Here is a 16,476-nt window from a genome sequence, read left to right as displayed (position 1 = left end):
TATTCGTCAACTCGCTTGCCGATCGCGGAAGCTTGTAATCAGAGAGCAAGAGAGAATAGAGGGAGAGAAATTGCAATCACAAGAAGCAATCACAATGAGGGTGAACAAAAGAAAGCTCAATGCATTTACTTCATTCATAATTTTGCCCGCAGGCTATTACAGTTCAAGTATACAGGCTGCCCCTTCGAGGTATTGATTCACCTGAACCGGGCAGCTTACATCAGACTCAACAAAAGCAAAACAGACTCTAAGCGCAACTGTACACTGTAAGTCGCAAGGGAACAAAAATATTTCTTCATTTTTTTTTGAAATATTAGACCATATCATAATATCGTATATGTTCTATTTCTTCATGCACATATACATTTCCACATGCATATTTGATACAAACCTTCTCATATACATGTTAGTCCTCATATAGTATCCTTTGTTTTCTCATATGTCTTCTGCATCTTGCTTTATGAGAACTTGATTTTTTGCAAGAATACATGGAGAACCTAGATTCTCTTTCTTAGATTAAGGATTTCTGATATTTTTAATTCAATTCAAATGTAATTGTTCGACATTAATGAGAATTTTGTATTTCCAACTTAGAATAGAATGTATGAGCATGCATTTTCATAAAATTATCTCTTTCATGTCATTTTTCTCTTATATTTTCAAAAATTCACGAATGGAAACACGAAAGACACGTGCACCATTCTAATAAAAGGTAATTAAATCCTAAGTAGATGATTTGCATTTATAGTCATAGTCAAAATGTGAACAATACTTAGAATTTTTATCTTTTATGAGATAACATTGGATCCACACTTGGGTCTCTTTAAAAAATCATCATATTTTCTAAAAAAAATCTTCCTTTATCAGAGTTTGACTTGTAAATTAACTTAAAATATATATTCATGACCATAGTTACGATATATTGAAAGTTAATTTCATTTCAAACTCTATAAAGGCACCAGAATGTATTTTATTTTTTATCTGAATTTAAATACAGATTATTTTATAATATATTTCTGACCATAGTCATGAATGTATTATGTCCTTAATCTTATTTCAATTCTCTTAAAAGAATGAAATATTTTTTCAAAAACAATTTTCAAACTCTTTTCAAAGCATTCATCATTTAGGATAGAATTATATTTTTTTTTCATATTATTTCAAAAATCCAAGTGGTTTTGAGTTAAATCTTTAAATATTTTTCTCATTTCTCAAATCAATCTTCAATTCTTATTTATAAATTCAATTTCATCTTTCTATTCCCAATTCTATCTTATCTCAAAATTCAAACTTCAATATCCCAATTTCAAAGTTCAAATTAACTTTGAAATTCCAAATTCATTTGTAAATTCAAAATTCAAAATTCAACTCAAATCAAATTTCAAAGTTCAAAGTTCAATTCAACTTTGAAATTCCAAATTCATTTGCCAAGTTCAAAATCAAGTTGATATTCCAATCAAACTTCAAAGTTCAAATTCGACTTTGAAATCCCATATTCATCTCTTGATTTCAAAATTCAAATTCGAAATCAAGTTTATTCTCTATTTTAAATTTCAAGATCTCAAAGTTCTATCTAAATTTGAGTTCGATTCTCAAAATTCAAATTCACCTTTTGAATGTCTGAAGGATGATTCTGAATGCTCAAAATCAATTTCCTCTAAATGTTAGAGCAAATTTCAAAGTCATTTCAGGATTTCCAAATCCAATCTCACTTTCAAATTCCATCTGGATTTCTTAAATCCAATTTTATCTTCAAATCCCATTTGGATTTCTTAAATCCGATTCCATCTTTTAATCCCATTTGGATTTTTAAAATCCAACTCTATTTTCAAATTCCATTTGGATTTTTCAAGTCTAGTTCCATCTTTAATTCCAAATTTCAAATCTAATTCCATCTTGAATTCCAGATTTCAAATCAAATTCCATCTTGAATTTCAGATTTCAAATCCAATTCCAACTTGAATTTTAGGTTTCAAATACAATTCCATCTTGGATTCCAAATTTTCGAATCCAATTCCATTTTCCAAATTGATTTCCAATTCCAAACTCAAATCCATTTTTAAATTTCATCTGGATCTCAAGATTCCCATTTCAATTCCTATTTTCAAAACTATTTTCTAAGTCTAAATTCAACTTCCAAATTCAATTCTTGTTTCAGGTTCTGAATTCAAAACTCAAGATCAAAGATCCCTTCTCAAAATCAATTTTTGATAAAGTTCATTTTGACTTTGAAATTTCATTTTTACTTCAAATTCTATCTCAGGTCCAATTCTCCTTTTACTCTTCATTCTTCAATTCAAGATCTATTTTCAAATATCTGATTATTCCATGACTTAGAACTTCAAGTCTCTTCTTCCAGATTTTTTTCAAGTTGTAAGTTAGATTCAAAATCTAACTTTCCCAAATCAATTTTCAAAAACCATTTCTTCAAAAAATATTTTTAAACTTATTTTAAAATCACTTGGAAAATCCCAAAATTTTCAAATTATTCTTCTCAGAAGCATATATCTTTGCATTTGCATCACACAAGCATGATTCTTTGTGTATTTTAGAATTAGAATATTTTATAAGATAATATTTAGGCAAAGCAAAAGGCATAAGTTCGATCCTTAGTTCAATTACCCCTGGTAAAGGTGCGAGGAACGGTTGAACCTCGTACCGACGAGCGAATCCTATCTCTCCATTTTTTTGTAAATTTTCAAAAATAGAGGCGAGTAATTTCAAAATATTTTCAAAATTAAAGTCAAGTGAGACCTTTGCAAAAGAGTCTCTCTCTTATTTCTTTTTTTCCCTCTTCTCTCTTCTTTTCTATCTTTTATTTCCCTTCAAAAAGGGAATAGAGACTAGTAAGGCAAAGAGAAGGAAAAGCGGAAAAAGAGAACAAGAGGAAATTTTTTGCAATGATCACACATATATACAAAATTATGAATAATGTTTGTTAGGACTTAGGGTTTATGTTTTGATTACATTTGATTATTTAAATAAGTCTTAAGGATTTTATGTTTTTTTTCTTAATTAGCATTTAGGTTTGCTATTTTAATTTTTAATGAGATTAATATTTAATTATGTATTTATGTGTTTTTAATCAACATCAAACATAATTATACATGCTTGATTTTAGTTAGAATTTTGATTAATTTTTTTTATTTCAACTAGATGTTTGTTATGATTGAGTTTTTTTTTTGTTAGATTTTTTAAAATAACATGAATATTTAATTATATTTAAGGTTTTTTTGTAAAAAACATTTAGTTAATTTGTTTTTTTTTATGTATGATTGAGGTTTTATGGTTAGTTTTTTAATATCAAGAATATTTAATTCAATTTTTATTTGGTTTTTAAATAAAATAAATATTTAATTAGGTATGTCTGTATTTTTTAATTAACATTAAACATAATTCAACATGCTTTATTTTAGTTAGGATTTTAGGCCTTTTTTTCCAATTACCTTATATATGAATGATATTGTTAGGATTTCATGTTTTGATTTGGTTTTTTGTAAAATAGCATAAATGTTTAGTTATATGCATGAATCCATCAATACTTAATAATAAATACTTGATTTTAGTTAACATATTAAGGGTTTTCTATTTTGTTAGTTAGCATAAATGCAAACTTTCAATCAGCATAAATGCAACAACCAATCATGAAAGGTATGTATATGTTTTTTTTGGTTAAATTCCTGGCTTCACTGCTTGTAGGGCAATGCCTAGCTAATTCTTGGATTTTATCAAGAAGCCACCACCACAACACTTACTTTATATGGGTCCATTGCTCTGTATACCTCGATTCGAGATCTAAAACTCGAATATTCTCTCAAAACTTCAGATCCAGATCCATTTTCTGAAGAAATTCCTGAAGATTAGTCCTGAATTCTTAGAAAACCCCTCTTTAATAAATATTTTTAAATTTTAAAAAATAGTTTAAAATCCCTTATTTTTTCCATAGTTTTAGAGTTTTTATTTAAAAAATAGAAAAAATATAGAAAAAATATATAGAAAATAATAAAAAATAGAAAAAGACAATTTGAAAACCTCTTTTTGAAAGCATCTCTTTAGTTAAAATCGTTTTTAAGAAAACCTTATAATAGACAACCATTGTTTTCAAAATTCTTTAAAAATGTGAGGGACTTATTTTGAAATTGTTCTAACGGCTTTCCGTTATATAAACAAGCTAGGAGACCCCCTTCATTTTTCATCCGCCCTTCACCTCTCCCTTTCACGCATCTGATTGCTTCTTCACCTCCCCATCTTCTTCTTCTTCTCGATCGCCTCTTCACCCCTGCATGTTTTCCATTGCTTTGATCTCTTCCCCTCTCTTCTTCTTCATTTCTCCTTCTCTCTCTCTGGGTCTCTTCTCTTTCAGTTACAGGAAGCCAATACTTGCAACAAGGCTATAGCCCTCTCTCGCTTCAGCCTTGCAGAACTACGGTGAGTTTCTACCTCCCCTAATCTTTCGAAAGTTTTCTTCATTTTCTGGTTTCTTACCACATTAAAAGCACGTTTGGTAGTGCTGAGTTGCTCATAGCAACTTCAGTCCACCCCTGTGCGACATTAACAGAATGTTGGCATTCCAACATTGTCTTTTGTTTCTATGTTTTCCCCAATTTTAGTTTGATTATCTGTTTCATATTCATTTTCTTGCTTTAATAGTACTCATTGTATCACATCCCCCCCCCCCTTATTTTGATTTTGATTTTAATTTTCTTATTTTCTATGATTATCTGATTTTATTGGATTCTTGATTTTATCTCGTACATGGCTTTACATGCTGGCAACCGGTGATGCCTCACAATGGCATCACCGATTCACCTAGACTTTATATTCCAATATGTTTTCAGGGATTTATTTTTGTTTCCCCTTTTCGTCTTGTGATTTTCCTTTTATTACCCCTCTCCCTCTTTGATTTTCTTTGACTTTTCTTTTAGTTTTTTATTTTCGACCCTCATTAGCGCACCATAGATGGTATTGGATTGCCTGTAGCAATCCCAACACATCCCTGTGCTACAACAAATGGAATTCCACGTTCCAACATATTTTCTTCATTTTTTTATTTATTTTGTTGTTTTATTCTGATTTACAGTCGATTTATCTATGATTTTCATTTATTACATTAATTCCTTGTTTACCTCAGAATCTTGATCCCGTCATGATGAATCGGTTTGGATTTCGATTCTATGTTTTGCTTTTCCTATTAGTCGTGATTAACTATATATATTCAAATCCTTACTTTGATAGTGCTGAGTTCGTTGTTTTTACTTTTGCTGTATTTTGCTTCAATAATGCCCAACTGTATCTGTTTTTTTTTTCTTATTTTGTTCATGGTGTCTTAATCCATCTTAATCCTATTTTGAGCTTAATCATGTATTACACTCTCTGTTTATTTCAATTTGATTCCGCCCATGTTTTACATTTGGAACGACTTCCACAATGATCTCTGATCTGATCCAATATCAGATCGAGTCCATTTTGCAGAAATCGTCAATCGATTTCATATTTTTCTTGTGATGATAGTTACCTTGCTCACTAGATTTTCATGTTTTTGAGTTTTCTTGATGCAAAGCCCTCTGCATCAGTTGTTATTCATCCGCTTAAAACTCACTCTGGGCTTTGGCCGATCTGGAATTATCATGTAATCACTGTTTGATGCAATGTCTCTGTGTTTTCATATGAATTATGGTAGAATGCTTTGACTGACTGTGGAAATTGGATCTCTGATTCGTTGTGGAAGGCAAATCAGGTTTGCGGGAGTCGCTCATCTCGTTTGAAAATTTCTTGTTGATTCTTTAATCAACGATTCCCTGTTTTGAGTCGCCGTGAAAAGTTGATTTGCCATCACCCTGAAGGTAGACTCGATTTACCTTGAAAATGATTTTGCTCTGTCGTAAATCCACATCCTCATCTGCATTTTCTGGAAGATGTGTATCATCAGATTCTCAGCAACATCCCTTCTCATTTTATAAATTATTTAGTTTATCATTTTCGCATAGCATCATATCTTTATTGCCTGATAGAAACATCAGTTGTTAGGTTTTGATCTCTGGTTTGAGTTGAGCTCGTGTGGAAATCAATTCACGATGAGCAAATTGATGTGGTAATTTTTAATGTTTGATGTAACATCCTCACATCTGTGCATATCAAATTTTGTAAACTTGGTGAATCCATTATCAATTAAGTGTTAATCGCATGATCACAGATCTGAGAGTTCTTGCTTATTCGATTTTGCATCATAGGTATGATTTAATTGCAATGGTGTCATATCATTTTCTATATATGATAGCATTTCATGTATATCTATTCATTGTCCTTGTTTCATCCAATTTACATTGTGTTTACTGCCTTGCCTCCGCCATTTTTTTTAAGAACTTGAGCAAAACCCACAGTTTATTCGGGTTTCTTTCATAAATTAAGTTTGGTTTTTAGCCTGGGTTCGTATTTTCTGATAGGTGGTTTGAGTGTTTTATGTTATTTGAAATACTGGGTGGTTCGCCAGTTGGGTTTATGAGGTTTGCCTATAAGGAAATCGAGAATGATGCTTCCTGTCTTAAAGTCCAAGTTAAGTTGTGCCTCGGCTCAGATTTATTTCATGCCAATAATGAATGTAATAGCATCGTTAATGTTGTTAAGAAAAAAAGAAGAAGAGAAGAATGTGGCTATCAGCTGAGGATCTTCAGAAAAGCACATTGATATTTTGCATTTTTTTTAGCATCCTTAATGCTGGAATTCACATTTTTTTTAAGCTCTCATATTTTTCTGGAATTTTTGTTCATATCTATCATGAGAGCATGTTGATAGCTAATGCTTCATTTATATATGTTCAGATTTCAACCTGTGTTTAGCAATTAGCAAAATCAGATTGAAAAATTGTATTAAAAGGATAGGTGCCATTTGTCGTGCTGGGATCATGCTAAGGAAGTCTCCAGCAGGGAGCTTCCTTGCAAATTTCTTGAGACACAAAATGTTTATAAAGTTTTGCTGCCTTGAGACTGTGGGTCTTTAGTCTCCGATGTTGTAGCAGATGCTTCATGTCAACTAGCCTAAGTTTCTCTCAAGCACTACCGTGATACCATCACCCACTGCTAATTATATCTCCAATCACTATCTGCTGCATTCACGGTTAGTATCCACCCATTTTACAACATTTAGATTCCCCCTTACTACTTATGTTAGTGTACATCACCTGTACCATCTCTATTCCACTTTTGAATTAGCACTTAACACATATTACCTACTTCACTACATACACCACTTTCCACACTCATCTGCACCTACCTGCAAATGACACTATTCACACCACTGCACCCCTTGACAACATTTTGTTGCAATTCAACCTCGTATCCACCTATGGCCCTTACCCTTTCCACCACCCATCATGGCACCAACACTATGCACCCACTGCTGTCACACTTGTACAAGTATGTTTTACCACATGGCTTCACCTTACCACCTACCAATTCAACTAAATCGATCTGCAGCACCATCTGTTATTCTGTTTGGAATGCCAACATCTTAATTCACGTATTTTGTTGTATATGTATCATTTCCAGCATTATACTTCTGCATCAAACATTCTGATTTCCATTACATTGCATATGTACCTCAGTTTTCCTGATAATATGTTGTATATTGTCATGGCTTCACCTCTTAGTGTGCCTTTGCACACTTCAATGTACATCTTCAGCAAAGCTTCTACTTTCTTTACTTATGTATTTGGGCATTATCTGCAGGATATACATGTGCATTTCAGTTGCCGCATAAATTCATTGTTTTTCAGTACTTGCATTTCGTTGATATGTTTAAATTTTCTGTATACATTTGCTTTTGATTAGTTTATATTTGAGTGAATGATGATTTAGTTCAACAACATCTATATGGTATTGTATTCTTTACCAGTGATTCTGTTTCACTATTTTGCATACATATTCATTATCATTCTTGCTTGAGCATTCATTTAGTTCATCGATTCACATTTTCCGCATTTCAAATAGTTTCTCTTTTATAATAAATCCCATGTGAGTAGTTTATGCACCACACCAAAATATTTCTTCATTTTTTTTTATATATTAGACCATATCATAATATCGTATATGTTCTATTTCTTCATGCACATATACATTTCCACATGCATATTTGATACAAACCTTCTCATATACATGTTAGTCCTCATATAGTATCCTTTGTTTTCTCATATGTCTTCTGCATCTTGCTTTATGCGAACTTGATTTTTTGCAAGAATACATGGAGAACCTAGATTCCCTTTCTTAGATTAAAGATTTCTTATATTTTTAATTCAATTCAAATGTAATAGTTAGACATTAATGAGAATTTTGTATTTTCAGCTTAGAATAGAATGTATGAGCATGCATTTTCATAAAATCATCTCTTTTATGTCATTTTTCTCTTTTATTTTCAAAAATTCAAGAATGGAAACACGAATGACACGTGCACCATTCTAATAAAAGGTAATTAAATCCTAAGTAGATTATTTGCATTTATAGTCATAGTCAAAATGTGAACAATACTTAGGATTTTTATCTTTTATGAGATAACATTGGATCCACACTTGGGTCTCTTTAAAAAATCATCATATTTTCTAAAACAATTCTTCCTTTATCCGAGTTTGACTTGTAAATTAACTTAAAATATATATTCATGACCGTAGTTAAGATATATTGAAAGTTAATTTCATTTCAAACTCTATAAAGGCACCAAAATGTATTTTATTTTTTATCTGAATTTAAATACATATTGTTTTATAATATATTTCTGACCATAGTCATGAATGTATTATGTCTTTAATCTTATTTCAATTCTCTTAAAGAATGAAATATGTTTTTCAAAATCAATTTTCAAACTCTTTTCAAAGCATTCATCATTTAGGAAAAAATTCTATTCTTTTTCATATTATTTCAAAAATTCAAGTGATTTTGAGATAAATCTTTAAATATTTTTCTCATTTCTCAAATAAATCTTCAATTCTTATTTATAAATTCAATTTCATCTTCTTATTCTCTATTCTATCTTATCTCAAAATTTAAACTTCAATATCCCAATTCCAAAGTTCAATTTAACTTCAAAATTCTAAATTCATCTCTAAATTCAAATTTCAACTCAAATCAAATTTCAAAGTTCAACTCAACTTTGAAATTCAAAATTCATTTGCCAAGTTCAAAATCAAGTTGATATTCCAATCAAATTTCAAAGTTCAAATTCGACTTTGAAATCTCATGTTCATCTCTTGATTTCAAAATTTAAGTTTAAAATCAAGTTTATTCTCTATTTCAAATTCCAAGATCTCAAAGTTCTATCTAAGCTTGAATTTGATTCTCAAAATTCAAATTCATCTTTTAATTGTCCTAAAGATGACTCTGAATCCTCAAAATCGATTTTCTCTAAGTCTTAGAGCAAATTTCAAAGTCAATTCAAGATTTCCAAATTCAATTCCACTTTGAAATTCCATCTGGATTTCTTAATTCCAATTCTATATTCAAATCCCATTTAAATTTCTTAAATCCGATTCCATCTTTTAATCCCATTTGGATTTCTAAAATCCAACTCTATTTTCAAATTCCATTTAGATTTTTCAAATCCAGTTCCATCTTGAATTCCAGATTTCAAATCTAATCCCATCTTGAATTCCAGATTTCAAATCAAATTCCATCTTGAATTTCAGATTTCAAATCCAATTCCAACTTGAATTCTAGGTTTTAAATCCAATTCCATCTTGCATTCCAGATTTTTGAATCCAAATCCATTTTCCAAATTGTTTTTCAATTCCAAATTCAAATCCATTTTCAAATTTCATCTGGATCTCAAGATTCCCATTTCAATTCCTATTTTCAAAACCATTTTTCATATCTATTTTCTAAGTCTAAATTCAACTTCCAAATTTATTTCCTGTTTCGGGTTCTGAATTCAAAACTCAAGATCAAATATCCATTCTCAAAATCGATTTTTGAGAATCAAAATTCAAAGTTTATTTTGACTTTTAAATTTCATTTTTACTTCAAATTCTATCTCAGGTCCATTTCTCCTTTTTCTCTTAACTCTTCAATTCAAGATCTAATTTCAAATCTATGATTATTCCAAGACTTAAAACTTCAAGTCTCTTTTTCCAGATCTATTTCAAGTTTTAAGTTAGATTCAAAATCTAACTTTCCCCAATCAATTTTCAAAAACCATTTTTTCAAAAAATATTTTTAAACTTATTTTAAAATCACTTAAAAAATCCCAAAAAATTTAAATTGTTCTTCACAAAAGCATACATCTTTGCATTTGCATTACACAAGCATGATTCTTTGTGTATTTTAGAATTAGAATAATTTATTAGACAATATTTAGGCAAATCAAAAGGCATAAGTTCAATCCTTGGTTCAATTACCCCTCGTAAAGGCGTCAGAAACGATTGAACCTCCTACCGTCGAGCGAATCCTGTCTCTCCATTTTCTCACAAATTTTAAAAAATAAAGGCGAGTAATTTCGAAATATTTTCAAAATTAAGGTCAAGTGAGACTTTTGCAAAAGAGTCCCTCTCTTCTTTCTTTTCTTTCCTCTTCTCTTTTCTTTTCTATCTTTTATTTCCCTTCAAAAATGGAATAGAGACTAGTAAGGCAAAGAGAAGGAAAAGCGGAAAAAAAGAACAAGAGGAATTTTTTTGCAATGATCACACATATATACAAAATTATGAATAATGTTTGTTAGGACTTAGGGTTTATGTTTTGATTTACATTTGATTATTTAAAAAGGTATTAAGGATTTAATGTTTTTTTTCTTAATTAGCATTTAGGTTTCCTATTTTAATTTTTAATGAGATTAATATTTAATTATGTATTTATGTGTCTTTAATCAAAATCAAACATAATTATACATGTGTCTTTAATAAAAATATTTAATTATGTATTTTAGTTATAATTTTGATTATTATTTTTATTCCAACAAGATGTTTGTTATGATTGAGGTTTTTTGTTAGGTTTTTTAAAATAACATGAATATTTAATTATATTTTAGTTGTTTTTTTTGTAAATAACATTTAGTTAATTTGTTTTTTTTTGTTTTTTGTTATGATTTAGGTTTTATAGTTAGTTTTTTTAATATCAAGAATATTTAATTAGATTTTTATTTGGTTTTTAAACAAAATAAATATTTAATTAGGTATGTCTGCATTTTTTAATTAACATTAAACATAATTCAACATGCTTTGTTTTAGTTAGGATTTTAGGTATTTTTTTTCAATTACCTTATATATGAATGATATTGTCATAATTTCATGTTTTGATTTGGTTTTTTGTAAAATAGCATAAACGTTTAGTTACATGCATGAATCCATCAATACTCAATAATAAATACTTGATTTTAGTTAACATATTAAGGGTTTTCTATTTTGTCAATTAGCATAAATGCAAGCTGCCAATCAGCATAAATGCAACAACCAATCATGAAAGGTATGTATCCGGTTTTTTTGGTTAAATTTCTGGCTCCACTGCTTGTAGGGCATCTTTGCAATGCCTAGCTAATTATGGGATTTTATCAAGAAGCCATGACCGCAACACTTACTCCATATAGATCCATTGCTATGTATCCCTCGATTCGAGATCCAAAACTCGAATATTTTCTCAAAACTTTAGATCCAGACCCGTTTTCTAAAGAAATTTCTGAAGATTAGCCCTGAATTCTCAAAAAACCTCATTTTTTTTAAATATTTTTAAAATTTACAAAAATAGTTTAAAATTCCTTATTTTTTCCATAGTTTTAGAGTTTTTATTTCAAAAATACAAAAAATATATAGAAAATATAGAGAAAAAAAATAAAATAGAAAAAGAAATTAAGAAAAAGATAGTTTGAAAACCTCTATTTGAAAGCATCTCTTTAGTTAAAACCGTTTTTAAGAAAACCTTATATAAGACAACCATTGTTTTGAAATTTCTTTAAAAATTAGAGGGACTTGTTTTGAAATTGTTCTAACGACTTTTTGTTATATAAACAACCTCAGAGACCCCCTTCATTTTTCATCCGCCTTTAACCTCTCCTTTTCACGCATCTGATCGCTTCTTCACCTTCCTATCTTCTTCTTCTTCTCGATCGCCTCTTCACCCCCGCAAGTTCTCCATTGCTCTGATCTCTTCCCCTCTCCTCTTCTTCATTTCTCCTTCTCTCTGGGTCTCTTCTCTTTCAGTTGAAGGAAGCCTATACTTGCAACAAGGCTATAGCCCTCTCTCGTTTCAGCCTTGCGGAACTACGATGAGTTTCTACCTCCCCTAATCTTTCGAAAGTTTTCTTCATTTTCTGAATTTTTCTTGTTTCTTACCCCATTAAAAGAATGTTTGGTAGTGCTGAGTTACTCATAGCAACTTCAGTCCACCCCTATGCGACATTAACAAAATGTTTGCATTCCAACATTGTCTTTTGCTTCTATGTTTTTTCTAATTTTAATCTGATTATCTATTTTATATTCGTTTTCTTGCTTTAATAGTACCCATTGTATCCCATCCCCCCCCCCCTTTTATTTCGATTTTAATTTTCTTATTTTCTATAATTATCTGATTATATTGGATTCTTGATTTCATCTCGTACATGGCATTACACGCAATCGGTGATGCCTCGCAATGACATCACCGATTCACCTAGACTTTATATTCCAATATGTTTTCAGGGATTTATTTTCGTTTCCCCTTTTCGTCTTGTGATTTTCCTTTTATTACCCTTCTTCCCCTTTGATTTTCTCTGAATTTTCTTTTAGTTTTCTGTTTTTGACCCCCTTTAGCGCACCATGGATGGTATTGGATTGCCTGTAGCAATCCCAATACATCCCTCTACTACAACAAATGAAATTCCACATTCCAATATATTTTCTTCATTTTTTTTATTTATTTTGCTGTTTTATTCCTATTTACAGTCGATTTATCTATGATTTTCATTTGTTACAGCCGATCTATCTATGCTTCCACATAAAGCATAATAGGTTTCACATACCTTCGGTGGATCCAAATTCCAAGACCATAGAAGCTAATAACCTAAGAGGAAACTTACCGCAAGATCCCAGTCGGATCAAGATTCCATCCCACTTTTCAAAAAACGGTTACGGTTTCGGATCAATCTTTTTTCTTTTTTTGAAAGGCAAGGTGGGGTTAGGCAGACCCTCACCAGTTATTATTCAACGTATCACTGGGGTTTGAACCTGCAACTTTCCATCACAAGGAGACGTGCACTGACAGCTCCTACAAACCACGCGGAGACCCCGTTGATGGTTTCGGATCAATCTTTACCCGAACATACCGACCCAGAGGTCCCAGACCATATCGGCCGGCCCGATACGGTTTGGGTATGGATCGGGCGTACGATCCGTATCGTCCGGTATAAATTGCGCGGTCTCCCCCGAAATATCGAAATGGCGAAGTCGGGAGAAGGAGAGAGGGGTTGGGATTACCATCTGAGAACCATCTCTCTCAGCTCCAGGGATTCCTCCTCTTCCTCCGACCCTTCTCTCGATGCTTCGCTCCTTGAATCTGTAAATCCCTTCTTCCCTCAACGGTTTTTCTTTTTTAATTTCTGATCAATCGGCCTTCCCCACGAATTTAATCTTCTTCTTTTTTTGTTTGGGTTTTTTCCGGTTAAACTGAAGGTTAAATTCTTGCACAATATGTGCAAGAATGAGAATTCTGAGGAGTTGATAGCTAGGGTGTATCCCCAAATCACTAAGCTGTTCCAGCGTTCGTTGGCGTCTCCGGCGCAGACCCAATCTTCTTCAAATGGACTTCTTTTATTGGTACCATTCATTGCTCCCTTTCTCGATTCGCGCTTGTTATTCCGAAATTTCTATCTTGATTCTGTAGGTTGCGGTTCAATGTTACAATTATAACTAATTAGAAATCTTTGGGATCAAGACTTATGCCCGCTTACCTCTTTTCTCTGGGTTTTTTTAAGTTAACACGGTTGAAAAATGCCAATAGTCGGCATTGATCGGGAAATTCATTCATGGGGTATCGCTAAGGTACAATTTTCCACCAGCGTCGGCTAGATGTGTCCCAGTTTCTTCACTCAATTTGATTTGCTCTTCTTTCTATTTTTTTTATGGTTTCTCCTTATGTGTTTAGTGATGACCCTCTTGTTCACCACATTCAGCGTTTGGGCGTGTGAAGCATCCAGTGTATCGATGTCGAGTTTGATAACTTTAGCATGGAACTTGTGAATAATTTACATATCATACACTTTTCTGTTCTTTAGGGACTCAATGATGCAATTCTCAGAGTGTGAAAGTCCAAACCTGCTTGACAATGCTTGGAAGTGCTTGCGTGGTGGTTAGGGTATGAGGTGCCTTATATGCTTGGTTTTTCTCTGACGGATTTTCATAATTAGGTTCTAGATCAGGAAGAAAAGAGAAATCTAAAAGGCCTTCAATCTTTTCCTTGTGCTCTCATATTGTATAGTAAACAGGTTAGATGAAAAGGTCTACATAACATAACATAACATATGTGCGCATAATATGATCCATACTGACCAAAATATTGTTAGTTATTGATATACAGACATTTAGAAGTATCCAAATTTGGTTTTACATTCTAATGTAAAGCTAAAATTTGATAATTCTCTTTCTCTGTTCATTCCAATTTAAAGCTGAAATTTGAGTCATACTGTAAAACCCGCAATTTAAAAAAAAAAAATTGTTTTGGACCCGGGTCGGGTCCGGACCCAACCCGAGCCCCTTTTCTTTAGGGTTTTAAAATAACCCGACTCAGGATCCTGAGCGCCGCGACACCCCCCCTTTTCTCCCCCTTCGTTTTCGGATGGATTAGGGAAACCCACCGGGGTTTCCCCTTTCATGGCCCCCCCTGGAGCTTTTAAAAGCTCTGCGGGAGGGCAAAGGGAGGCACAACCCTTCGCCCCCCTGTGCCGCCTCCTTCCCTGCGCTCGCTGCCGTTGCTATCACTGCGCCCCGCCGCCGACGCCGGCCACCGCCTCCCAGGTACGCCACTCTCTTCTCCTCCCTCTTCTCTTCCTCACACCCCCCCTCTCTGTCACCTCGCCGGGAGACCGACAGGCAGCTCACAGCCCCTGCCGCGGCCTCCCACCTCCCCTGTACCCATCAGGGGCCCGACAGGTGGCCTCTGGGGCCCCTGTCGTTCCCTTTTTCATCTGGGGATTCGCCGGAGTGTCGGCAGGGGACCGAGGCCCCTGCGACACCCCCCTCACCCCTGTGGGTGATGGGGAAACCGACGGGAGGTCGGTTGCTCTCCCTGTCACCCCCGTCCCGAGCCCCCTCTCTCTCTGGCAGGGGTTGGTCCCCCTTGCCATCTCTCGATCACAGGTAGGCAGGGGCAATGCCCCTGCCGCTGCATGTTTCCCGGCAAGCAGGGGCTCGCCCCGCTGCCTCTGGGGTTTTGGTGCGCAGGGGTAGTGCCCCTGCCGCCTGCCTGTCTCGGCTGGCAGGGGCAATGCCCTTGTCACCAATTTTGTTTTGCTGGGCTGGCAGGGGCTCGCCCCCCTGCTGCCTCTTGGCTTCTGGGAGGGCAGGGAATACCCCCCTGTGCTGCTCTTGATCCTCGGCACGCAGGGGGCCGGACACCCCCCCCCCCTGCGGCTCCGTGATTTTGCCAGGCAGGGGTCGAGGCCCCTGCCGTCCCTTAATTCGTCAGGCAGGGGCTGGGGCCCCTGCCATTCCCCATATTCGTCAGGCAGGGGCTGGGGCCCCTGCCATTCCCCATTTTCGTCAGGCAGGGGCTGGGGCCCCTGCCATTTCCCCATTGTCGTCAGGCAAGGCCCAAGGCCCTTGCCATTATTTCTGTACCAGGCAGGGGCCGAGGCCCTGCCTTTCCCTGCCACTTTATTGTTGTCGGCAAGGGCTCAGCCCCTGCCGCTTCGTTGTGTTCGGCAAGGGCTGGCCCCCCTTGCCGCCTCGGTGTTTTCGACAGAGGGCTCAACCCCTGTCACCCCGCGGTTGTCTGCAGGCAAGGGCTCACCCCTTGTCGCTTTTCTGATTTCGGCCAGCAGGGGCACACCCCTGCTGCCTCTCTTTTTCGATCAACAAGCCTGTTTTTTTCTATTTCTCCGCATGATAAATAGAGTAGCGCTGAATACTTACACTTTTGCAGACTTCGTATCGAACCCCGCTCTGGCTCCGCGGCCTGAGCCTCGTATCATCTACACTCGTAGACGCACGCAGCTGCACGACATCCCGAGGTAGGGGAAAGTCGCACGAGGATTTTGGATGAATAAAATAAAATAAGACTCCTGAGATAGAATAGTCATTTTACATACCTGCTTATCTGAAGAAGTATTTAAGTTATGAATTGCTAGTTAGTGTTTTACTCGTTCTGATTCTTTTGAAACCACATGCTTAGAGTAAACTCTATGGGTAGACTCATTCTAGAGAGAATCAAATAGTTTAATTGGTATACCTGTTTACCTGGAGGACTTCTTGATTTGTGAATGTCTGTCCTGCATGCTTATCCCTTTGAAATTGCATACTTAATGAATAGACTAATT

At 34.4% G+C, this 16,476-nt stretch overlaps 1 protein-coding gene across 1 annotated transcript in view; it reads left to right on the top strand.

The window, feature by feature from the left end:
* The first annotated feature begins 13,376 nt into the window (after positions 1-13,376).
* The window catches only part of LOC149834769 (AP-5 complex subunit zeta-1), a 116,818-nt gene continuing 113,718 nt past the window's right edge, over positions 13,377-16,476 (top strand). The window contains exons 1-2 of the mRNA XM_090011539.1: positions 13,377-13,501; positions 13,616-13,759. Coding sequence (XP_089867665.1) covers positions 13,382-13,501; positions 13,616-13,759 — 264 coding nt within the window. The 5' untranslated portion in view covers positions 13,377-13,381. The remainder of the gene's footprint in view (positions 13,502-13,615; positions 13,760-16,476) is intronic.

Source organism: Nuphar pumila, chromosome 6 (assembly GCF_984573655.1).
Source record: "Nuphar pumila chromosome 6, dmNupPumi1.hap1.1, whole genome shotgun sequence".
NCBI classification, from domain to species: Eukaryota; Viridiplantae; Streptophyta; class Magnoliopsida; order Nymphaeales; family Nymphaeaceae; genus Nuphar; species Nuphar pumila.
The sequence above is the reverse complement of the archived record's forward strand: the minus strand, read 5'-3'. Positions and strand labels throughout refer to the sequence as shown.